This window comes from Pan troglodytes, chromosome 3 (genome assembly GCF_028858775.2).
Source record: "Pan troglodytes isolate AG18354 chromosome 3, NHGRI_mPanTro3-v2.0_pri, whole genome shotgun sequence".
In the NCBI taxonomy this organism is placed as follows: domain Eukaryota; kingdom Metazoa; phylum Chordata; class Mammalia; order Primates; family Hominidae; genus Pan; species Pan troglodytes.
In genome coordinates this window covers 51,614,324-51,640,227 of record NC_072401.2, presented here as the reverse complement: position 1 = coordinate 51,640,227, position 25,904 = coordinate 51,614,324, and the positions used below count along the sequence as shown (strand labels likewise).

Here is a 25,904-nt window from a genome sequence, read left to right as displayed (position 1 = left end):
AGAAACCCTGTCTCTACTAAAAATACAAAATTAGCCAGGCGTGGTGGCATGCGCCTGTAATCCCAGCTACTCAGGAGGCTGAGGTAGGAGAATCGCTCAAACCCAGGAGGTGGAAGTTGCAGTGAGCCGAGATCGCGCCATTGCACTCTAGCTTGGGCAACAAGAGCAAAACTCTGTCTCAAAGAAAAAAAAAAAAAAAAGATTTATGCTGTGCTGCAGTGACCCTCCTAGATTTCAAAGGGCATTCTTATTAAAAACTATAAAACCTCAAATGAGGCTTATCTTCTACCGTTAGGAAGATTTGACTTTCTGAGAGGGAAAGAAACGGAAATAAATACAGAAAGTAAAAATTTCTGCCATATTCTAAGATATACTCAAAATGGTATAAAAGTTATCTTTACTCTCAATTTTTCCATCTTTTTATCTCACTCTCTCTACCACCACCCCACCCTTCCCCATGAGATATAATAGAAAAGAAGGCATGATTTGAATTTTTTGGTAAAAATCAGTATATTATTTTTATTTATTTATTTATTTATTTGAGATGGCGTTTTGCTTTGTCGCCCAGGCTGGAGTGCAGTGGGGCAATTATGGCTCACTGTAGCCTCGACCACCAGGGCTCAAGTGACTCTCCCACCTCAACCTCCTGAGTAGCTGCGACCACAGGCACGTGCCACCATGCCTGGCCATTTTTTAATTATTTGTAGAGATGAGGTCTCACTATGTTGCCCAGGTTGAATATATTATTAATCATTTCCTAGCAACAGGATTCCATTAGGAAATCTTGTGTTCCTGAGTTACCCTTGTAGCCAGTCACTGAAAGCACCCATACTTACCTATATAGCTTGTAGGAAATTAAGAAAAGCTGAGGTTGGGAGGTGAGAGCACTAAGAGGAGGGGGTCCAAAGGACCAGAGGTGAGGGGTGGACTTGGTAAATTTAAGTAGTATATAAATGAGATAAATTATAAACCTTTGAAATTCATATCTCATGAATGAAAAGTTGATTTATGTGACAGGTATTTATCTAGGGCCTACTATGTCTCAGTCCCTTGATAAACTGTTCAAATTTTAAAACATTCTGTGAACTGTAGTGCCAAGATGGAAACTTGGACATCATGAATTTCAAGGTCTCTACAAATAATTCCACCCATTATATTGTTTTTAATAAGGAACATGTGAGACATAACTCCTGCAGAATCACAAATAAATAATTTTTTCCAAAGCATTGTTTAGCAGTAAATACTGATTGAGTTTTATGACTGCAAGCCATTTTGCCTTCATACTGTTAACTAATATGAACAATTTCTTCTTGTCATTATAAGGTGTTTTCCTGGGAGTCTGAATCCTTTGTGCTATTCTAACTGGCTCTTGTTTTCCTAACCACATTTCCTTAGCCCCCACCATTGAGTTTGAAGAAGCTGCATACCAAGTCCGGGAACCCGCAGGCCCAGATGCCATTGCGATTCTGAACATCAAGGTGATCCGCAGAGGGGATCAGAACAGGACCTCCAAGGTTCGCTGCAGCACGCGGGATGGCTCTGCCCAGTCTGGTGTGGATTATTACCCAAAGAGCCGAGTCTTGAAGTTCAGTCCCGGTAATTGAATGCCAACCTCAATCTGTGGGTTTTACTTAATAGAGGGGCAAAAATCTTGTATTTGAAGAAAGGAATAAACAGATAAATGAAAAAGGGAAACAGTAGTTCCAATAGCTAAAGCATTTTTAAGCACACATTTGAGATTGCAGGTGAAATTTCTAATTCGTAAAAATGACATGGGGGAAAAAGAAATAGGTCTCTTACTTTAGACCATGCTGGGCATTTTGGTTCATTTAAAAGAATTTTTTGTTAGCCTAAGATTTGGTTGAATGATAGGATCACTTGTTAAAAAAAAATACACACGTAACTGGCACCATTCAATAAATATTGCTGAAAAGTGCTGTGCTGGGTCAGTCAAGGATTACTACATCTGAAAGGCACAATCCCTGTGTTCAAGTGGTTTAATATCTGCTAGGAAACAGGATACCCAGTTTTGAACTTTCCAAAACACAATTTATATGGAGATGAGTTTGGGAAAAGAGAGAGATGGCGTTCAGGTCATAGATCACAGCTTAAAGGTCTGTGATCTTCCACTCTCCCCCTTTCAGAGGACATTTAAGTATTAATCTGATGGGGAGAATGAAACAGGAAAAGGGTTGAACTGTATGCTAGGTTTCTTCACAGAACTTTCTGAAATCTAACTGGTATAGATCCTGACACCATTTGCGACGTAGCCAGAGGAGGGCAACAGTGCTAGGAGAACTTTTTAGAGCTGTCTTGGCAAGTGGAGGGAGAAAATGATGCCCTCAGAAATGATGGGGGTTGAAGGGGGAGGGTCTTTATTTTCTCTCCCCTCACCAGAGCTTTAAAGGGCTTCTGGCTCCATCCCATCTGTGTCTGACTGACGTTTGCTGGAAAGCTAGATGCCCTCCTTCCATATCTCAAGACGGAACTGTCTTTCACTTTTTACTTTCCGCATAAAGATCTGGGGAAAGGATAGGTCTAGAAGGAACTTAGCCCGGATGTCTATAGACTAAGAAAGGGGCTTTAACTTCAATGAGGTATTTGCACCTTCAGAAACTCACCTTACAAAAAAAGAAGTGGGTCTTTTTTTATATATATACTTTAAGTTCTAGGGTACATGTGTGCAACGTGCAGGTTTGTTACATAGGTATGCATGTGCCATGTTGGTTTGCTGCACCCATTAACTCGTCATTTACATTAGGTATTCCTCCCAATGTTAACCCTCCCCCAGCCCTTCATCCCCCAACAGGCCCCATTGTGTGATGTTCCCTGCCCTGTGTCCAAGTGTTCTCATTGTTCAGTTCCCACCTATGAGTGAGGACGTGCAATGTTTGGTTTTCTGTCCTTGTGATAGTTTGCTGAGAATGATGGTTTCCAGCTTCATCCATGTCCCTGCAAAGGACAAGAACTCATCCTTTTTTATGGCTACATAGCATTCCATGGTATATATGTGCCACATTTTCTTAATCCAGTCTATTATTGACGGCCATTTGGGTTGGTTCCAAGTCTTTGCTATTGTTAATAGTGCCGCAGTAAACATATGTGTGCATGTGTCTTTATAGTAGCATGATTTATAATTTTTTGGGCATCTACCCAGTAATGAGATTGCTGGGTCAAATGGTATTTCTGGTTCTAGATCCTTGAGGAATTGCCACACTGTCTTTCACAATGGTTGAACTTTTTACACTCCCACCAACAGTGTAAAAGCATTCCTATTTCTCCACATCCTCTCCAGAATCTGTTGTTTCCTGACTTTTTAATGATCGCCAGTCTAACTGGCATGAGATGGTATCTCATTGTGGTTTCAATTTGCATTTCTCTGATGACCGATGGAATTAATTAGATCCCATTTGTCTATTTTGGCTTTTGTTGCCATTGCTTTTAGTGTTTTAGTCATGAAGTCCTTACCCATGCCTTTGTCCTGAATGGTATTGCCTAGGTCTTCTTCTAGGGTTTCTATAGTTTTAGGTCTAACATTTAAGTCTTTAATCCACCTTGAATTAATTTTTGTAAAAAGTGTAAGGAAGGGATCCAGTTTCAGCTTTGTATATATGGCTAGCCAGTTTTCTCAGCACCATTTATTAAGTAGGGAATTATTTCCCCATTGCTTTTGTCAGGTTTGTCAAAGATCAGATGGTTGTAAATGTGTGGTGTTATTTCTGAGGCCTCTGTTCCGTTCCATGGGTCTACATATCTCTTTTGGTACCAGTACCATGCTGTTTTGGTTACTGTAGCCATGTAGTATAGTTTGAAGTCAGGTATTGTGATGCCTCCAGCTTTGTTCTTTTTGCTTAGGACTGTCTTGGCAATGAGGGCTCTTTTTTGGCTCCATATGAAATTTAAAGTAGTTTTTTTCCAATTCTGTGAAGAAAGTCATTGGTAGCTTGATCGGGATGGCATTGTATCTATAAATTACCTTGGGCAGTATGGCCATTTTCACGATATTGATTCTTCCTCTCCGTAAGCATGGAATGTTCTTCCATTTGTTTGTGTCCTCCTTTATTTCATTAAACAGGGGTTTGTAGTTCTCCTTGAAGAGGTCCTTCATGTCCCTTGTAAGTTGGATTCCTAGGTATTGTATTCTCTTTGTAGCAATTGTGAATGGGAGTTCACTCATGATTTGGTTCTCTGTTTATTATAGTTGTATAGGAATGCTTGTGATTTTTGCACATTGATTTTGTGTCCTGAAACTTTGCTGAAGTTGCTTATCAGCTTAGGGAGATTTTGGGCTGAGATGATGGGGTTTTCTAAATATACAATCATGTCATCTGCAAACAGGGGCAATTTGACTTCCTCTTTTCCTAATTAAATACCCTTTATTTCTTTCTCTTGCCTGATTGCCCTGGCCAGAACTTCCAATACTATGTTGAATAGGAGTGGTGAGAGAGGGCATCCTTGTCTTGTGCCAGTTTTCAAAGGGAATGCTTCCAGCTTTTGCCCATTCAATATGATATTGGCTATGGGTTTGTCATAAATAGCTCTTATTATTTTGAGATACATTCCATCAATACCTAGTTTATTGAGAGTTTTTAGCATGAAGAGCTGTTGAATTTTGTCAAAGGCCTTTTCTGCATCTTTTGAGATAATCATGTGGTTTTTGTCACTGGTTCTGTTTATGTGATGGATTGCCTTTATTGATTTGCATATGTTGAACCAACCTTGCATCCCAGGGATGAAGCCAACATGATCGTGGTGGATAAGCTTTTCAATGTGCTGCTGGATTCGATTCACCAGTATTTTATTGAGGATTTTCGCATTGATGGTCATCAGGGATATTGGTCTAAAAATCTCTTTTCTTGTTGTGTCTCTGCCAGGCTTTGGCATCAGGATGATTCCGGCTTCATAAAATGAGTTAGGGAGAATTACCTCGTTTTCTATTGTTGAATATTTTCGGAAGGAATGGTACCAGCTCTTCTTTGTACCTCTGATAGAATTTGGCTGTGAATCCTTCTGGTCCTGGACTTTTTTTGGTTGTTAGGCTATTAATTATTGCCTCAATTTCAGAGCCTGTTATTGGTCTATTCAGAGATTCAACTTCTTCCTGGTTTAGTCTTGGGAGGGTGTATGTGTCCAGGAATTTATTCATTTCTTCTAAGTTTTCTAGTTTATTTGCATAGAGGTGTTTATAGTATTCTCTGATGGTAGTTTGTATTTCTGTGGGATCGGTGGTGATATCCCCTTTATCATTTTTTATTGCATCTATTTGATTCTCCTCTCATTTCTTCTTTATTAGTCTTGCTAGTGGTCTATCAATTTTGTTGATCTTTTCAAAAAACCAGCTTCTGGATTCCTTTATTTGTTTGAAGGGTTTTTTGTGTCTCTATCTCCTCCAGTTCTATTCTGATCTTAGTTATTTCTTGCCTTTTGATGGCTTGTGAATTTGTTTGCTCTTGCTTCTCTAATCCTTTTAACTGTGATGTTAGGGTGTCAATTTTAGATCTCTCCTGCTTTCTCTTGTGAGCATTTAATGCTATAAATTTCCCTCTACACACTGCTTTAAATGTGTCCCAGAGATTCTGGTACATTGTGTCTTTGTTCTCATTGGTTTCAAAGAACATCTTTATTTCTGCCTTAATTTCATTATGTACCCAGTAGTTATTCAGGAGCAGATTGTTCAGTTTCCATGTAGTTGTGCAGTTTTGGGTGAGTTTAGTTAATCCCGAGTGTTAATTTGATTACACTGTGGTCTGAGAGACAGTTTGTTGTGATTTCTGTTCTTTTCCATTTGCTGAGGAGTACTTGACTTCCAATTATGTGGTCAATTTTAGAATAAATGTGATGTGGTGCTGAGAAGAATGTATATTCTGTTGATTTTGGGTGGAGAGTTCTGTAGCTGTCTATTAGGTCTGCTTGCTGCAGAGCTAACTTCAAGTCCTGGATATCGTTATCAACCTTCTGTCTCATTGATTTGTCTAATATTGACTGACAGTGGAGTGTTAAAGTCTCCCATTATTATTGTGTGGGAATCTAAATCTCTTTGTAGTCTCTAAGGACTTGCTTTATGAATCTGGATGCTCCTGTATTGGGTGTATATACATTTAGGATAATTAACTCTTCTTGTTGAACTGATCCCTTTACCATTATGTAATGGCCTTCTTTGTCTCGTTTGATCTTTGTTGGTTTAAAGTCTGTTTTATCAGAGACTAGGATTGCAACCCCTGCTTTTTTCTTTTGCTTTCCATTTGCTTGGTGGATCTTCCTCCATCCCTTTATTTTGAGCATACGTGTGTCTCTGCATGTGAGATGGGTCTCCTGAATACAGCACAATGATGGGTCTTGACTCTTTATCCAATTTGCCAGTCTGTGTCTTTTAATTGGGGTCATTTAGCCCATTTACATTTAAGGTTGATATTGTTATGTGTGAATTTGATCCTGTCATTATGATGTTAGCTGGTTATTTTGCCCATTAATTGATGCAGTTTCTTCATAGCATCAATGGTCTTTACAATTTGGCATGTTTTTGCAGTGGATGGTACTGGTTGTTCCTTTCCATATTTAGTGCTTCCTTCAGGAGCTCTTGTAAGGCAGGCCTGGTGGTGACAAAATCTCTCAGCATTTGCTTGTCTCTAAAGGATTTTATTTCTCCTTCACTTATGAAGCTTAGTTTGGCTGGATATGAAATTCTGCTTTGAAAAATTCTTTTCTTTAAGAATGTTGGATATTGTCCCCCACTCTCTTCTGGCTTGTAGGGTTTCTGCCAGGAGATCTGCTGTTAGTATGATGGGCTTCCCTTTGTGGGTAATCCGACCTTTCTCTCTGGCTGCCCTTAACATTTTTTCCTTCATTTCCACCTTGGTGAATCTGACAATTATGTGTCTTGGGGTTGCTCTTCTTGAGGAGTACCTCTGTGGTGTTCTCTGTATTTCCTCAATTTGAATGTTGGCCTGGCTTGCCAGGTTGGGGAAGTTCTCCTGGATAATATCCTGAAGAGTGTTTTCCAACATGGTTCCATTTTCCCCATCATTTTCAGGTACACCAATCAAATGTAGATTTTGTCTTTTCACATAGTACTATATTTCTTGGAGGATTTGTTCATTTCTTTTTATTCTTTTTTTCTCTAAACTTCTCTTCTCACTTTATTTCATTAATTTGATCTTCAATCACTGATATCCTTTCTTCCACTTGATTGAATTGCCTATTGAAGCTTGTGCATGTATCACGAAGCTCTTGTGCCATGGTTTTCAGCTCAATCAGGTCATTTAAAGTCTTCTTGACACTGTTTATTCTAGTTAGCCATTCGTCTACCCTTTTTTCAAGGTTTTTGGCTTCTTTGCGATGGGTTAGAACGTGCTTCTTTAGCTCAGAGAAGTTTGTTATTACCGACCTTCTGAAGCCTACTTCTGTCAACTCGCCAAAGTCATTCTCCATCCATCTTTGTTCCATTGCTGGTGAGGAGCTGCGATCCTTTGGAGGAGAAGAGACACTCCGGTTTTTAGAATTTTCAGCTTTTCTGTTCTGGTTTATCCCCATCTTTGTGGTTTTATCTGCCTTTGGTCTTTGTTGTTGGTGACCTACAGATGGGGTTTTGGTGTGAATGTCCTTTTTGTTGATGTTGCTGCTATTCCTTTCTGTTTGTTAGTTTTCCTTCTAATAGTCAGATCCCTCAGCTGCAGGTCTGTTGGAATTTGCTGGAAGTCCACTCCAGACCCTGTTTGCTTGGGTATCACCAGCAGAGGCTGTAGAACAGCAAATATTGCAGAACGGCAAATATTGCTGCCTGATCCTTCCTCTGGAAGCTTCGTCCCAGAGGCATGCACCTATATGTGGTGTCCGTTGGCCGCCACTGGGAGATGTCTCCCAGTTAGGCTACACAGGGGTCAGGGACCCACTTGAGGAGGCAGTCTGTCTGTTCTCTGAGCTCAAACGCCATGCTGGGAGAACAACTGCTCTCTTCAGAACTGTCAGACAGAGACGTTTAAGTCTGCAGAAGTTTCTGCCGGCTTTTGTTCAGCTATGCCCTGCCCACAGAGGTGGAGTCTATAGAGGCAGTAGGCCTTCCTGAGCTGTGGTGGGCTCCCCCCAGTTCGAGCTTCCCAGCCACTTTGTTTACCTACTTAAGCCTCAGCAATTGCAGACACCCCTCCCCCAGCCAGGCTACAGCCTCGCAGGTTGATCTCAGGCTGCTGCGCTAGCAGCGAGCAAAGCTCCATGGGTATGGAACCCCCCGAGTCAGGCATGGGAGAGAATCCCCTGGTCTGCTGGTTGCTAAGACTGTGGGAAAAGTGCAGTATTTGGGCAGGCGTGTCCCATTTTTCCAGGTACAGTCTGTCACAGCTTCCCTTGGCTAGGAAAAGGAAATCCCCCGACCCCTTGCACTTCCCAGGTGAGGCGACACCCCTCCCTGCTTCAGCTTGCCCTCCATGGGCTGCACCCACTGTCCAACCAGTCCCAGTGAGATGAACCAGGTACCTCAGTTGGAAATGGAGAAATCACCTGTCTTCTGCGTCAGTCATGCTGGGAGCTACAGACCAGAGCTGTTCCTATTCGGCCATCTTGGAACGGTCCCTGAAGTGGGTCTTGAAGGCTTGAACCCTCACCTGTTCCAGGTCACTCACCCTCCATGTTACCATCTTTGTGGAGGCTGGCTTGGTAGATAACCTTGAGCCACTGCTTCTCAGGAGACAGCTTTGAAGGATATCTGTATGTGCAAGCCCTCACAGCCAAACAGGAGCTCATGCAAAATGTAAGGGGGAAAGAAAAATTCAGCAAAAAAACTCATAACCAGGGTGAAGTGTATTTTGGATCATCGATTTTTATTACTGCCAGCCAGTGTCAGGCAGGGGCCATTAATCCTCATATGGTGTTGAACAGTAAATCTGCAATACTGAGCCTCTACCACAGGTGGAATTTGGTCTGTAAAAAAGATTCCTCACTTGAGATGGGGCTAAAGTGATTAGCAGCCACTGCATTTATAGAACACCACTAAAAAGAAAGAACATATTTTAACATGATGTCTCAGCAGTGCCAAGCTGCACACTCTTGGGTGTGTTTCCTAATGAAGCCTTTGCTCTCTTTTTGTTCTGTTCTTGGTGAAGGTGTGGATCATATCTTTTTTAAAGTTGAGATCCTGTCCAATGAAGACCGGGAATGGCATGAATCTTTCTCACTAGTCCTTGGCCCAGATGACCCAGTGGAAGCAGTTCTTGGGGATGTGACTACTGCCACGGTGACAATTCTAGACCAGGAGGCAGCAGGGAGCCTCATATTGCCAGCACCACCCATTGTGAGTTGCTTGACCCAAAGGATTGCTGTTTTACGTCTCAGTGACTAGTAGATGAGAACTGAAGGGAAGTACTCTTATTTCTTTATTCTTCTAACCCAGTGGTTCCCAACCAGGAGCCATCTTGCCTTCCATCATCCCCTTTCCAGAGGACATTTAAGCAATGTCTGGAGACATTTTTGGTTGTCACAGTTGTCACACCAGGTGCTACTAGTATCTAGTGGGTAAAAGCCAGGGATACTCCTAAACATCCCATAATGCATAGGGAAGCCCCCGACAACAAAAGGAATTATTTGGCACAAATGTCAATAGTGTTGAGGGTAAGAAACCCTGTTCTGACCTAAAAGTGAGACCAAATCCTGTTGATATCTTAGTCTGATAAAGATAGAAAATACAATACAATTGATCTTCTCATTTCTTTGATGGGACTTAGAAGAGTAAGAAGATAATACTACCTCATATCTATCATCCCACATACTCACTATATTTATAGAATTAAGTACCTGTGGGAAGGTAGTACCAGATTTCCTAACTTGGGGTGAATAGAATGAATGCACTGTCCTTACAATTAAGAGGAAAACACCTAGAGGTTGCCAAGGAAAATTTAACCCATAATTGTGAAGCAATCAGAAGAAGCCTTCTGACTTCCGCTAACTTGTCTCATATATTAGAAAAGAATGATGATTATTTCAAAATGTGTCTTTTATTTGGCCATGGAAGAAATATACCACTTCTATTTACTCTTATTTTGCCAAATGTTCTACTATATACCATCAACTATTTAATGCAACTTTAAACTAGCAACTGCTATTCATGATACAGCTTTGGTTCCAATGGGCAGGAAAATCAGAGTATTTTTTTACATGAGTGATAGGGCTCTGATTTAGGAATAAAACTAAAAGGATAATAAAGCTTCTAGCCCAACCAGTAGAAGGATCTTCTCCACCACTAAAGATCTGCAGTATCTTTTAAGGATGCCTGGCAAAGAATTATAAAAACTTCTCCTGTTATATTTCAAAGAACCTGTAGACACTAAGAGATCTTGTGGATCTCTAAAGAAAGGGGGCTTAGTTCTCTGACCTTGCCAATACCCAACCTGAACTGAAGCTTTGTTGCTCTTTCGCAGGTGGTCACACTTGCTGACTATGACCATGTGGAAGAAGTTACCAAGGAAGGAGTCAAGAAATCCCCCTCCCCAGGCTACCCACTGGTCTGTGTCACCCCCTGCGACCCTCATTTCCCCAGATACGCTGTCATGAAGGAGCGCTGCAGTGAGGCCGGCATCAACCAGACGTCTGTGCAGTTCAGCTGGGAAGTGGCTGCCCCCACTGATGGCAATGGGGCCCGGTCTCCCTTTGAAACCATCACTGACAACACACCATTCACCAGTGTCAACCACATGGTAGGTCTGGGGGTCTGGGCCTGGTTCTCCCTCCCTGGGAGAGAACTGGTGTTGTTCTTTGTTACTCAGATAATCAAATTCCTTATGGTCCATGCATGGCATTTGGAATAAAACAAATAAGCAGGTGCACAGTCTTTTTACTCTTATACATAAGAAAAGGTTATATGCTGTAATAGAAAACTAAGCTAGTTAGAAGACCTGTTTGCAAATTCTGGTTCTGCCTGTTTTAAACTAAATAATGTTAAGAGGTTACTTAATCTCTCTGAGTCTCAGTCTCCTGATCTGCAAAGTAATAATTCTTTTGCTTAGCTACTTGACAAGGTCATTGAAAAATGTGACCTATAAATGACAAAGTCAGTGAAAAACTCCAGATAGGCGCTGTTGATTACTATTAATGTATCTCCAATCATTCAATAAGTATTAACACATAACTCCTTATGGACATGAACCAAAGTTTCTACCACATTTCTGTAATGCAGTAGAAACATGGCCCAAAATGGCCAGGACATCGATGGCACATAGAGGGGACCAGTTATTAAATAAAAGAATAGAATGGTTGCTGAATGATCAGCACGTTACAAAGCTCTATGGGAGGCCATGAAAAGACATTTGTGCAGCAGTTGCTGTCCTCAAAAAGCTTAGAGACCAACACCCCTGACACCATCAGAGAACAATGAATAGTATGTTTTCCCAGCCTTAACAAACAGCCCACCACAGTGATCCTGCACATCATACTGATAAAGCTGGTTCTCTTCCAAAAGTGAGCTGAAAGCAGTTGAGATTCAGGCTTAGTATAGTACCTGGCATGTAGTAAGCATCCAACAATTCTTGCCTAAAATTATATCACTGAATGATTTTAGACATCAGAGATTTCTTTCAGACCAAATTTCTCTAGATTTTCCTGTTCATTCCACAGTTTATTCTCACTGTAATAAGAGCTTCACTGGGATGAATAGCAGAGGAAAACCACTAGACATAGATGGGAGGCTTTGGATAATGCAGGGTCGTTCATACCCACTCTCTTTGGCACAGCTTATTCAGAAAGGCCTGAAGAGCAATTCTTTTGCAACATAACCTAGTTCAAATTTAAATAGTCTTCTCTATTATTAAAAAATCAACATGGCAAGAATTACCAGCTTGTTGTTTCTTAAGTATCTATTTCTCTCTTCAACAAAACTGTAAAGGAGGTGTGGTCTGGTTGGAGCCAAATGTACATTTTTAACAGATAAATTTATGACTTTATGCTTCAGGTTTTCTTCTTGCAATGAATTTGTGACTAATACCCTTTACCCTAGTTTCCTTCACTTTATCTTGATTTCTTCAATTATTTATTTAATGCCATTCTATTATATGCATTCTTGTAGGATGCCTCAAATCCCTTCTGTACTAAGTTCTTGTATATATAAATAAGTAAAGCATTGGCAGCTAATTAAAAAAAAGTTTAATGGAAAAATTTTCTTTAATTTTTAATGGACTTCAGTGAAAATTGTTTTCATGGGTAAAATGTATAAGTTTGTGTGATTGCTTTGTGAGAGGTCTGTGGCACAAAGAACTACTGATTAATTTTTCTTGTTATATACTTCCCTATGTAAATGCACACATAACCTAAAGAGTCCTGGTGACCTACATTGCCCCTGCATAGATTGAGTTCAGCACTCTTAGGGCTTCTGTATATTTGGGGACTTGGAGGAATCTGTGGAAAGACCTTCAAAGACTAGAAGGTGTCAGAGGCCAAGTTCTCAGCTTCAAGCCTGCATGTTATTATAACCCTTGCAGTGTGTGGTCACTGGGTAGGGAGATGGGATGATCGAGGGAGGATAACAGTAGGATAAAGAGACCATGAGAATTCCTGGGAAGGAAGCATATTTCCTCTGTCTCCTGACATCATGCTCTCAGCAACAGTGATTTGGAGGCCAACCAGTCTTGCTAGAAGCCTGAATAACACTTGGGTCATCCTTCTGCTGAGCCTAGTATATAAAGAGAACAATACTATTAATGGAAATCATTCATCTATGGGTTTGTGCTCCACATCTGTCTACTTGCTTGTTGACTATCTTACCCCCTTAGGCTATAAGTACTCACTGATCTGTCTCGAGTGTCTGGTTCATAGTTAAAAGTCAATACTTACTTGATGAATGAATGAATAGATGGAACAATCAATGGGTGGGTGGATGGATGATCTTTACAGATTAGCTTGAACCAGATCATGTAAGGAGCTGTTTAAGTGGGGTACTCACATTGGAGGTGATTTTTTCTTCCTGTTAGGTCCTGGACAGCATTTACTTCAGCCGGAGGTTCCATGTGCGTTGTGTGGCCAAGGCTGTGGACAAGGTGGGCCATGTGGGGACCCCCTTAAGGAGCAACATTGTTACCATTGGAACAGACAGTGCTATCTGCCACACACCAGTGGTGGCTGGGACATCCAGAGGCTTCCAGGCTCAGTCCTTCATCGCAACCTTGAAATACCTGGATGTCAAACATAAGGAGCATCCGAACAGGTCAGGCAGGTGGTGCCTTCCACCACACATAGATTGAAGTGAATCTCAGGTCTCCTTTGTGTGTTTCCCAGGACAATCAATAAGGGATGCTTCTGCATGATAAAAATGTGATGATGAATGCATCAGTAAAAGTTTAAATCTGTGAAGGTCCCTCAAGCTCGGGCCCCCTGCCTATCTTCCTAGTCTTTCTCTCACCTTGTCATTTTCACCGGCCAGTCCAACCACAAGGAATCATGAGTAACTTCCCAAGTGCTACAGACTCTTACAGGTTGCATACCTCTGCCATGCTGTTACCTCAACTCTCCCTAGCCCCCTTCCACTGGCCGGAACCCTACTGTCCTACAATACCTACTGCATGGCATCTCTTCTAGGGACATTTCCAACATCTCCCCTAATTTAATTTGGAGGCTTCCCCTCCTGGCTTCTCTGGCACCTGTATATGCTTCTTTTAGAAGATTATTAGCATTCACTCTCTCTGCCCTTTAGTAGATGGTAAGGCCTGAAGACCATGAGTATGTATTTTGAGTATCTTCTGCCAGTATAGTGCTTCTTGGCATCTAAGAGGCACTCCTAAATATCTACTGAACAAATGAATAATAACATTGTAGAAATTAGGAGACATTGGACTTAATTTTTTTCTGGGCCACCATGATGGGAAATGGATGTTTTCATTTTTGCATAGCAAAAAAGAATTTGTGTATGCTATGCGTATTTATTAAACACTATAGTATTTAAGTGTGTGCCTTTATGAACAACTCAGTTGCTCATAAACTCAGAAAAATGAGTTCCTTTGTATGAATAAAACATGTTTGAATGAATATGTACATGCTTCTTTCTTTCCTGACACAATAAAATGTATCTTGGTGACCCCTTCCTAGAAAAAAGGCCCTCGTCTTCACTTCCAAGGTTCTGATTCCACTTAAAAATGTGACTCTTTGCTCAGAGAGACAAGTATATAAACTCAAAACACACTTTCAATAAACATGCTCAAAGTTTAAACTGGTACAATGACAAAAAATGCAACCCATAAGTACTATCATGTTGCAGTCTTAACCAATATTTATTAAACTCATTTCTTATTTAGAATTGTATACTATGTGCCCTGGAGAAACAAAAGAAGTGAAGGAAATGTTCCTTGTCCTCATAGTGGAGAGGCAAGACAAACAGAGTCTGAAAACATTTGAGAAATAGCAGCCAATATAAATAAGTTACAGATTTCCTGGTCCAAAGGCTGCCTAAGAGCTGAGGATGTAGATCAAGGAACAGCACACTGCAGATTGAGGCTGGCGGGGCTGGACGCGTAGTGCTGATAGGACTTACAGGCAGACTGGAGAGAGAAGGCTGTTTTCAGTCAGGAGAGACAGTATAAGTAGCTGGATATTGTAGTTTCTCAGATTTGGCTGGGTAGAGGAATTGGTTTTAGAGTTTAAAAGCTCAACGATATATTTTTGACTCAAATACTTAAAAGAAATGTGAGTATCAACCTTACCTAACTTCCATAGACATTCACTGTGACAGAGCAGGGGAACAGGCCCTCTCTAGTCACTCAGCTTTAGCTCCTGAAATAACAGAGTTTCCATTAAAAAGCAAAGGAGAGCTTTAAAGTAATTTGTGGTTGTGATGTTATCTTTTCCTGTATAGAAAAAAAATCTATAATTCTAGATTGCAAGCAGTCCTCTGTCTGGAGGGTCTCTTAGAGGGAAGCAATGATACTATGTGTATATCTATACCCCCTGTTCAGATAGAAATCCTACCTGGAAAGCTTCAGGAAGAAAAAAAAATGGTAGCTCATTGGTGAAGACAAATTCGGTGATGAGAAAGAAGTATATCCTATTGACCATTTATAGCAGTCAGCTTAACATTTATTTCTGCCTTTTTCCCCCTAGAATCCACATTTCGGTGCAGATCCCACACCAGGATGGAATGCTGCCCCTTATCTCCACCATGCCGTTGCACAACTTACATTTTCTACTGTCTGAGTCCATCTACAGACACCAGCACGTCTGCTCCAATTTAGTTACCACCTATGACCTGAGAGGCATCTCAGGTGAGATTGACAAGTTCAGGACTGGTCTTTCCATGCTAGCCCAGTGCAGTTGACTTTCAGGATATGCCAGAGTGAGAACTGCTTTTCGTGTTTTCTGGTCCTCAGAATCCACATATTAGTGGTTTTCCTTCTAGCACACATGCAAATGCCATCAGTTCAGTCAATGCAGTGGACAGGAAGAAACAAGGACTTTGGAATCACACTGGTTCAAATCCTTATTCCACTGAACAAATATAGTTTGACCTTTCTGAGCCACTGTTGTCTATAAAGTGGGAATAACAATTGCTACCACTCAAGATGAGGATTAAATGCGTTGACATTTTTAAAGCACCTACTATGATATATTTTAGTGTCTTCATTCCCTTAGAGTGAGCATGTTTACATTGGTGCTCCAAAAACCTGTTATAGAAAGCTCAAGTGAAGATGGTATAGGATGAGTTCTCCAGAAGCAGGAGCTAAGAGGGAGTTTGGGGTTACAAGATGTTTATTAGGGATCAATATCTGTGAAAGAGAAGGAGCGAAACAGGATTGGGCAGAGGGAGAAGTCAAGCTGCAGTGCAGGCTGAAAAAGCCATCTCGGCCATGGCAGGGAGCTCTGGAGAGACTTGTCCTACTTCCAGCTGACACAGCCAGACTCTTATAGCCTACCTAGCTAAGTCACTGGATGCAGGCTGCCCCGCAAGGGCATGACCTTGGGCTGAGCCAACATGCAGCTGACGCAGAGCTGAAGGAGCTGACAGCTGAGGCAGCGCATCTCTGTGTTCACCACAGCAGACATTTGACTTTACAAAGAATTCTGTCCATTTCCATTTACCTTAGCAAGTGCACATTAAATGCATATTTCCTCCTTTCACAAATGGTGAAACCCTTAACAGTGTTTTTGAAGACAGAAATGCATTCATATTCTCTTTCATATTCATTAAGCATCACTTTTGGTCATGATGGTCTTTATACAGTAGAAATTAGCTGAGTGAAAATTATTTATAAATCACTGAGCTACATATGAAAGTTTAATTGGTCCACATCTGTAGCTAGTGGAAGAGACATACTGTGTTTAAATACTAAACTTTGCACCTGTTCCTGCTTAAAAGCAATTAAATTCAAGACATGTTAATTGAGTACCTAGTCATCATGGGGCAGAGGGCTAGGTGCTGGGTCTCAAGCATTCTAAGATATTTATCAACCCTTTTAAAATACTACAGTTGCTTTTAGTACTATAAAAATTTTAACCCGGCCGGGTGCAGTGGCTCATGCCTGTAATCCTAGCACTTTGGGAGGCTGAGGCGGGTGGATTGCCTGAGCTTAGGAGTTTGAGACCAGCCTGGGGAACACAGTGAAACCCCATCTCTACTAAAAACATAAAAAATTAGCCAGGTGTGGTGACGTGCACCTGTAATCCCAGCTACTCGGGAGGCTGAGACAGGAGAATCGCTTGAACCCAGGAGGCGGAGGTTGCAGTGAGCCGAGATCGCACCATTGCACTCCAGTCTGGATGACAGAGTAAGACTCCATCTCAAAAAAAAAAAAAAAAAAATTTAACCCTTATATTCTAAAATTGTATCTGTGTTCAGCTCCCTACTGCATAAAGTTCTCCCTTAATTTAGAGCCATTCATGTGCTTGGCAGCATTTGATTAAATAATTTTTGCCTGGCACAGGTGAGAGTTACAGGCATCATTAGTGACCTATTTACTCACTAACAAAAAATTAAGACTTTCCCCCGACAAGAGTTCAGAAACTGTATGAGCAAGAAGTAGTCAAATGTAGGTATGCTGGCTTTGTTTTTTTTTTTTTTTTGAGATGGGGTCTCAAAAAAGAAATTTTAAAAATCACTCTTAAAATAATAATTCACCAATGAATGAGCCATACAGTAAATCCATTTCTTCAGCAGTAGTGGGGACATACATGAAGCACAGGACCAGACTTGCCAGGTATAACAGGCAAAGCTTCAGAGAGTTTTCCTTTCCAAGTTCTGCCGCCTTCATTCATGGTATCATTTGCTCACCTTTTCCTCCCTGGTTCCTGTGGTCTCTTAGAGGTGGAGTCCTGCATTCAACACCTGGCAACAGCAGTTAGCAAGCGCTTTCCAAGATCCCTCACATTCTCCCTGCACATTGGGAGCCCTGGGTTTCTTTGTTAGTAGGGTCTCAGGTGATTGAAAGTGCTTTTAGTGCAAAAGGGTGAGCTCTTCGCCCCACCCTGCTCCTTGGCATCCACAAACCAAGTTATCGTTCCTTGTTCTTCCCTCCCTGGCAGAGGCAGGGTTCCTGGATGATGTGGTCTATGATAGCACTGCCCTGGGGCCTGGCTATGATCGCCCCTTCCAGTTTGACCCCAGCGTGCGAGAGCCGAAGACCATCCAGCTCTACAAACACCTGAACCTGAAGAGCTGCGTGTGGACCTTTGATGCTTATTACGACATGACTGAGCTGATTGACGTCTGTGGGGGCTCTGTAACCGCTGACTTCCAGGTAGGTGCCCCGGGGCTTGTCTGAGGACTCTGCATATGGGTGCCATGGTCAACCTTGTTTGTTCCTGAAGCACTTCAGTTAGCACTTTGCCTCCAGAACTGGGACAACCAACTAAGGGAGTCTTCTTTATAAGTCCCTCAAGCAAGATCTTGGCAGCACTGAAGCTAGAGAAGGCCCCCAAAGTCCTCTAAATCAAGTTAATGTGGAAAAAACTTACTGTCTGGCATACTCACTTATGTAAAAATCCAATATTTACTTCTCTAGGCATATATGTTTTTGTATTTATAATGCATATATTTTGGAAAGCCAAAAATATTTACATTTGATGATAGGGTTATTACTACATTGATATATTCTCTTCCCCACCTGGGAAAATGCATCAGATGACGCAGCCTGTCTTTCAGAAGATAAGAAGAGCTCTGTTGTACTATGCATTGTGGAAAAGATAATTGCTTAAAACATTTTTATTTCACACCTGTTCCAAACTGCCAGCCCCCACAAAAATAGACACTTTCTAAAATATATATTACCATTAAACATTAGTGTGTTAGTCTATTCTCACACTACCATAAAGACAAACTAGAGACTGGTAATCTATAAAGATAAGAGGTTTAATTGACTCACAGTTCCACATGGCTGGAGAGGCCTCAGGAAACTTATAATCATAGTGGAAGGGGAAGCAGACATGTCTTACATGGTGGCAGGTGAGAGAGAGCAAGCAAGAACAAGGAAAACTGCCTTATAAAACCATCAGATCTCATGAGAACTCACTCACTATCACAAGAACAGCATGAGGGAAACCACCCCCATGATCCAATCACCTCCCACCTGATTCCTCCCTTGACATGTAGGGATTATGGGGATTACAATTCAAGATGAGATTTGGGTGGGGACACAGAGCCAAACCATATCAATTAGTGACAACTGAAAAATTTATAGCAAGAAGCCAGAGTCAGAGAAGGGCAGTTATATCAAAGGGCCAGTGAGACTAGGCTAATCTGTCCTCATGGGAAAATTAATTCTAAAACAGGTTCTATCCAATTTTGAGCAGTTATCTCAATGAGCTAAAAACTAGTTAGATGTTTGTTCTTCATTTCAAATCAGGTTTATCCTCACTGAAGGAGAGAAATTATAGAGGGATTTACAGTAATTACTTAGAGAAAGTGTCTTTGATTAAAATTTGTCGTTTTCTTTGTGGTGCCTCTCAGCCTGGTTTCCTCTCATTTTGTACACACTACTGCCATCTACTGAAGAGAATTTTAAGGCGTTCATCGGTTTTCCATTTCTCCAGTTGTATAAACTTTGACTTTGGAAAATGCAAAACTAAGTGATTTTGTTTCTTTCCTGGCCCCTCAAAAATTAGTATTCTCTGTTCTTTATGATTTTGCTGTAATTACTGTTTGAATATTTTTATTCAGAATATGCTTAAAAACCTCAAAGACAAGGATTTCTTATATATAATCCCACTTTTAAACCAACACAGAAAAAACATGCACAGAAGTATTTTGTTGTTGTCTGTTTCTTTGAAAATAATTGAAATTACTGACGTATGATAGGAAAAATATAGAACTTAGAACTAAGGCCTAGTTGGTACCTTTTGCTATCAATCAGCAGGCTTGGACAAGACATAACCTCTCTGAACCTCTTCTGAAATTGTACTAATAATCTCAACATGAGAAGGTGCCTTGCACAGTGTGCCTGGTGTAGAATAGGCATGCAGTAAATATTTGTTGGGTTTTTTTTCTTTTTAAAGATTAGTAAGTAATATCATGAGGGCTAAAGGAGGATAAACAAAAACAAATGAGGAAAAATTAATTTTGCCAATCAGCTAGAGAGTTTATTGAAGTTCTGATAGTGTGATTGGAGCAGGTGTATTTAGCAAAACCTGTGTATAAGGGACAGAACATGGTACAAGGTCCGAATACAATCTGGAAATTTTCTTTAAAAAGAAAAAAAAGGGGGGCTGGGAACAGTGGCTCATACCTGTAATCTCAGCACTTTGGGAGGCTGAGGCTGGAGGATCACTGGAGGCCAGGAAGTTGAAGCTGCAGTGAGCTATGATGGAGTCACTGCATTCCAGTCTGGGCTACAGAGAGAGACCCCATCTCTTGAAAAACAAACAAACAAACAAACAAACAAAGTAAGGCATGTCAAAATGGAATTTTTCAATGAGTATGGAGTTAGTTGAGTCTTTTGAGAAAGTTGGCATCAAATTTTAAATCGCTGACAACTTTGAATATTAAAAAAAAACTTTAGAAAAATATTAAAGCATTTGGTTTTTTCCTTAATTACCCATAGAAACACTTTATACTGTATTTTCAAACAAAAGAAAAATATAAGTCCCATAGTATATTGTAGTAATTAGCCAATGATAAAATAAAATTGTTTTAAGCTAAGTTTTTTTGTTGTATATATATATATATACACAACATATATATGTATATATATACGTATATATGTATATATATACAACATGTTGTGTATATATATATATACACAACATATATTTATTTATTTATTTATTTATGGAAAAAAGTATAAAAATATTTTTAAAATGTGTGAACTAACTCCCCATTCACACACACATATACAGCTAGCTTCACCACAAAAGCTTCTGCTACCATTCTGTTATCTTTCCATCCAGTTTTGTTCATTACATAGTAAAATAAAAATGACTGGGCCAAATTAAAAGCAGGAACACAAACCTCCTTAGAAGAAATGTTCTCTTGGAAATGTGATATGCTGCCTTTTCAAAACTCTTTCCAAAGCATAGCATGGGACAGGAAATTACTGAAGTACATGCAGCTCTGAGCTGTCCATTGGTGAGCTTCCTAGATATGATTTCAATGCTCCGGCCCTTTGTTCCTGGAGCAGGAGATGAGAGCACTCACTAAAACATCCTGAGTTAGGCACAGGCTCCTCCCAGGCGTCCGGATGTGGGCATCTTCCTGATGATGGTTGACTTGGGCTCTCCTACAGGTCACTGGCAAATGGTCAATACAGGGAGTTTGTACTGAGTGGTAGATCCCACATCCACCGGGTTGATCCTTGGGAATAATTGTGATATTCTAAAATTTCAGCCAAATCTTCTAGCAACTGAACAGAGCTCATTCTCCCACTTCAAAAGTATTTTTGTTCAAGTGCCACCTCCTTAGAGAAGCCTCTGCACATGACCCTGTCGAAAGAAGCATCCCGGCCGCTTTCTATTCCATTAGTTCCTTTATTTTTTTAAATAAGTAAGTGCAATCATGGGCACTTGCTTAATAATTATTGAATAAGTGTGTGACTACATGGGTGAATGAAAATGGAACCAAGATGTGGTGACAGTATGTCTTTTCATCCCAGGGGAGAAATAACTCTGTGTGCATACTGCTTCCTCGGCAGGTGAGGGACTCTGCCCAGTCCTTCTTGACAGTGCACGTGCCTCTATATGTGTCCTACATCTATGTGACAGCCCCCAGGGGCTGGGCCTCCTTGGAGCACCACACCGAGATGGAGTTTTCTTTCTTCTATGACACTGTTCTCTGGAGAACAGGTATGCCCACTGACGCCTTAACTATCCCTTTAGTTAGGGCTTCACTCAAGCAAGATTAAAAGAAGAGTAGTGACTTTTAACAGTAGCTGCATTTCTCATCCTGTTATCCCATAGACAAAGTGGGGCCACCTCAAAGTGCAGATCTGTGGCTCCCGAAAAGAATGATGTCCTTCTGTCCTGATGCTGGAAGGTCTCAGCCCAGATAGCTAAGGTCCCAGAGTAGAGGATGGCAAGTGACAAATGAGTCCTCTACTGCCCGTTAGGGATTCAGATGGGTGTGTGTTCTTTTGGAATATAACCCAAATGATTTTCATTTTCTCCTAGTGAAAAATGGTGTGGTTCATGTTTTTACAGAGCAAAAGGATCTTCAAATCAGATGCAAGGAAATGGAAAAATGTGTCAAGAGCACTTGAAATATTTATGTCAAGTAGCCCACTTTATTCATTTGTCAAAGAGTCTGCTCTTTAATTGCATCCTCCAAAGAAGGGATTTTAACCTTCCAAAGTCAAGGGCTGTGATACTGAATGTTTAAAATGACCTTTCCCTCAGGCTCATCCCCATTACTGTCCTCTTTGGGAGGAGCCTCCAAGAACTAAATGGGAGGCAGCCCTTCAGCTGGGAGCCCACACCTCACTCCTACTCAGTTTCACACCTACCTCCTCCTACTGCTTCCATATAGATGCTCCTTAAAACTCCCCAATTTTCTCCTCCATTCTCTCCAATCGTTCTTGGTTATTTTTGTTTTTCTTGTTTTTTTTTTTTCCCTCATTTTTAGTGTCCTGTACTTCACACACTACCCCTAACCTATTTCCCCAAACCCATTTCCCCTAAATTCTGCTGCTCCCATCCTCCCTGTTTTCCTCTTCAGGGGTGAGGTGCTTTATCTGGGGCAAACATACTAAAAAAAATACAAGAGTTTTCTTTTGAGAAAGCTTCATCTCTACTAATTGAAATTACAGTCATCATTCATATCTATTAGTGTTTGGTTCCAGGACCTCCCACAGACGCCAAGATCTGAGGATGCTCAAGTCCCTCATATAAAATGGTGTAGTATTTACATATAACCTATACATATACTCCCTTATGCTTTAAATCATCTCTAGATTACTTATAAACCTAATACAATGCATATGCTATATAAATAGTTGTTATGCTATATTGTTTAGGAAATAATGACAAAAAAATCTATATGTTTAGTGCAGATGCATTTTTATTCTTATATTTTCTATTTGAGGTTGGGTGAATCCACAGATGCAGAATCCATGATGTAGAACCTACAGATACAAAGGGCTGACAGTGTAGTCCTTTCTTCTGTGAAATGTCTTAGGCTCAAATCATTTTTTGCTTTATATTTCTCATGGGAAAATAACTTCAGGCAGCTTTCCCACTCTGGGTCAGATAATTCCTTGAGCTCTTGTTTTTGTTTTGTTTTGTTCAAGTTCATGTTTCTCCTCCTTACGTTACTCTTTGGTTTTGGTCTTTCTGAACTCACTGGAGACCATGACTACAATTTCCTTTATTAAAGCCACAGCTTTCTTGTGTCATGTTGGCTTTCTACAAGCTGGCTTTAATTCTCCTTTGGTTTGAGTACTAAATGTAGCCACCAGGACTTTGTTTATACCTCTGTTAAGTCCGGAAAGGTATCTTGGCGAGGAAAAGAAAATATAGTAAGAAGCAGATGTGCTGTAACCATACCCTGGTGTAAAGTTTGATAGTAAGAAGTTTTAAGATTCATTTTTTTGCTGAACCCTGCATCTGGGTTAAGTGGAACTTACAGGTTTGAAAAGTCTATGTCAAGAACAGTGGAACCATTACAAAAAAAAAAAAAGAACAAAGTGAAATTAGCTGTCATACAATTTTAATTGGCATATGTTTCTATAGACATATAAATGTTATCTTGTTACATTCAAATAAATGTGCAGCTATACTTGGAGGTGTCCTTGGGATAACTTATATGTGGTTGCTGTCAGGGAGGAATTTTCCATGCCCTAGCATTTTCTCTCTGCTTTCCTGCCCAGGAATCCAGACAGACAGCGTGCTCTCTGCAAGGCTTCAGATAATAAGAATCTACATTCGAGAGGATGGCCGTCTTGTCATTGAATTCAAGACCCATGCCAAATTCAGAGGTAATATCAATGCCGTTTTTTTCCCCGACTTTTTATTAAGAAACATTTCACACATACAGAAAGTTGAAAGAATAGAACAGTAAAAAACAGTCAACAATGATTAACATTTTGCTATACATCCATGTGCACATACATCCATCCATACATATCTTTTTTTGTCACACCGTTCAGAAACAAGTTGCAGACTTCGTGTCAAGTTACCCAAAATACTTCAGTTGACATCTCCTAAGAACAAGGACATTCTCTTATAGAATCACAACATCATGATCACTTCTACGATATTTAGCATTGATTCAATAATATCCAGTCTCTATTCATATTTCCTTTATTGTTCCACAAATGTCTTTTCCACTTATTTTTATATTTGTTTATTTTATAACTGCTTACATAAAAAGAAAGAAGTTCCAGTTGTGATTCATATGTTACATTTTGATTGTTATATTGCTTTAATTTCTTTTAATCTAAAATATTCCCCCTACTTTTATTTCTTCACGACGCTATTTCAGTGCAGTTTTAAAGAGTGGGGGTATCTTGCTGATAACATTTACCCTTTTAATGATGTTTATAATTATACCCTTCTACCAAGGACTTGAATGGCCCTAAATGTGACTTTTATCTGATGCTGATATTTCCATTTATAAACTACTGAGACCTTTCTACCTCCAAGAAACATGTTCGTTAGAATTCAAAGCTATGTATATTCAGTGTTCATTGTCACATAAAGACCCCTATTATTGTGAATATACTCATTAGCACCATTTCCACAAGGAATATTCCTATTGTTTATAAATAAATACCTATGACTATGATGACCATCACAAGTAGGACGATGGGCTAGGGTGAGATGCCATTCTATCCAGTGTGGAATATATTCTAAGGGGCAAAATGGGCTAAGCTTAGTTGTGTGAGAGAAGAACATTAATTCAGTTCTCAGGCTTTTGTGGGGCTCTACCAGGTACAATTAAACTAAAGCTCTACCACAAGTACAATAAATGCATGTGTTTCCCCTTCAAATAGGACAGTTTGTGATGGAGCATCACACTCTCCCAGATGTGAAATCTTTCATATTGACTCCAGACCACCTAGGAGGAATTGAATTTGACTTGCAGCTATTATGGAGCGCTCAGACTTTTGATTCTCCACATCAACTCTGGAGAGCCACAAGCTCTTATAACAGGTAAATACAGTGATGGAGGCCTCCATGGGTAGAGCTGAATGGTTTTCCATTTCTTTCAGGAGCTTGAGAAATAGTGCTTTTCTCTGAAGGCTAGACTTTTATTTTGAAAGGGGAATTGATAGAAATAACCCTCAGCTGGGAGTAGTGGTGCTAGCTGGTAGCCCAGCTACTCAGGAGGATCACTTGAACTCAGGAGTGCGAAGCTGCAGTTAGCCATGATCCCACCTGCAAATAGCCACTGCACTCCAGCCTGGGCAACAGAAAGAGATCCTGACTCTTAAAAAATAATAATAATAATTAAAAGAAATGACATTCTAGCAAAGAAAGAAAGAAACAAATCTTGCTCAGATCAACTTCTGATATATAAATAGGAAGTGCTTACACTTATTGCAAGGGTGAGACCAGAAGGGGCACATATCACTTTCACCTACAACCTATGGTGGGGAACTTAGTCACATGGCACACCTGCCTACAAGGGAAGCTGGGAAATGTGTCTAACTAAAACCTTTATCGAATAAAGAAATTTTATTTCAATTACAACAACCAGTGCAAAATATAGTACCTCTGATTAAGCCCATGTGTCGTTTACAAGATTTATTCCTCTCCCAGACCCAGTATAGAGGTAGAATAGGAATTTAACAACTATAGTAAAATATCCCCTATCTGTAAAAGGGAAGAATGGAAAAAAAATTAAAACCACTATGAAAAGGATAAGTGGGCAACCAGGAATCTGTCATAAATATATGATCCCCATTTTATAGGTAATGAGAGTAAGAGCTATATTTAGCATTAAAATCTTCCTTCAAATTGTCTTGAGAATCATTTTCAAAAAAAATTTTTTCTTAACTTAAAATTTTTGATCTTATATCAGATATTTTTATTGTATAGTGATTCCTTTGAAATTGATATCTAATAACCTTCAAGGACTGTGCTTCATGTTCTTTGTCCCAGTTTATAGACAGGGAAACTGTCTTCCTTTAAGTATTCTGCTGACATCTTCATTGCCACTTGGATGAAGCCCACCCTCCTTCTGCAGCATACAAGGCCCAGCCTCCCCTCTGGTTTCATGTCAAACCCAGCCTTTTATCCACGTTAGTTACTCACCAGCCCACCATACCTCCATGCTTTTGCAATTCCCTCAGCCCTTGCTGCTCTTTTCCCCTTGCAAAACTAACTCCTCTGAGACCCAGCCCAGCTCAAATACTGACCCCTTTGTGACAGCTTCCCAGACTTCCCATACAGTACTAGCAGCTCCCTCCTCCTGGTTCCTACTCTGTTCCAGCTTCTGCTGTAACACAGCTCATTATCTTATGATGGTCTATCTGCTGGTCCCAGTTTTTCACTAGATTGTGAGCTTCTCCAGAGTAGAA

The 25,904-nt window shown here is 40.4% G+C and overlaps 1 protein-coding gene across 4 annotated transcripts in view; it reads left to right on the top strand.

Moving 5' to 3' along the window:
• The window catches only part of FRAS1 (Fraser extracellular matrix complex subunit 1), a 480,560-nt gene that overhangs the window by 434,552 nt on the left and 20,104 nt on the right, over nucleotides 1–25,904 (top strand). For all 4 annotated transcript variants that reach the window (XM_517202.8, XM_063808847.1, XM_024356095.3 and 1 more), the window contains 9 exons: nucleotides 1,396–1,596; nucleotides 9,096–9,283; nucleotides 10,407–10,682; nucleotides 12,948–13,180; nucleotides 15,067–15,227; nucleotides 17,482–17,696; nucleotides 21,081–21,231; nucleotides 23,250–23,357; nucleotides 24,375–24,534. In XM_517202.8, coding sequence (XP_517202.4) covers nucleotides 1,396–1,596; nucleotides 9,096–9,283; nucleotides 10,407–10,682; nucleotides 12,948–13,180; nucleotides 15,067–15,227; nucleotides 17,482–17,696; nucleotides 21,081–21,231; nucleotides 23,250–23,357; nucleotides 24,375–24,534 — 1,693 coding nt within the window. The remainder of the gene's footprint in view (nucleotides 1–1,395; nucleotides 1,597–9,095; nucleotides 9,284–10,406; nucleotides 10,683–12,947; nucleotides 13,181–15,066; nucleotides 15,228–17,481; nucleotides 17,697–21,080; nucleotides 21,232–23,249; nucleotides 23,358–24,374; nucleotides 24,535–25,904) is intronic.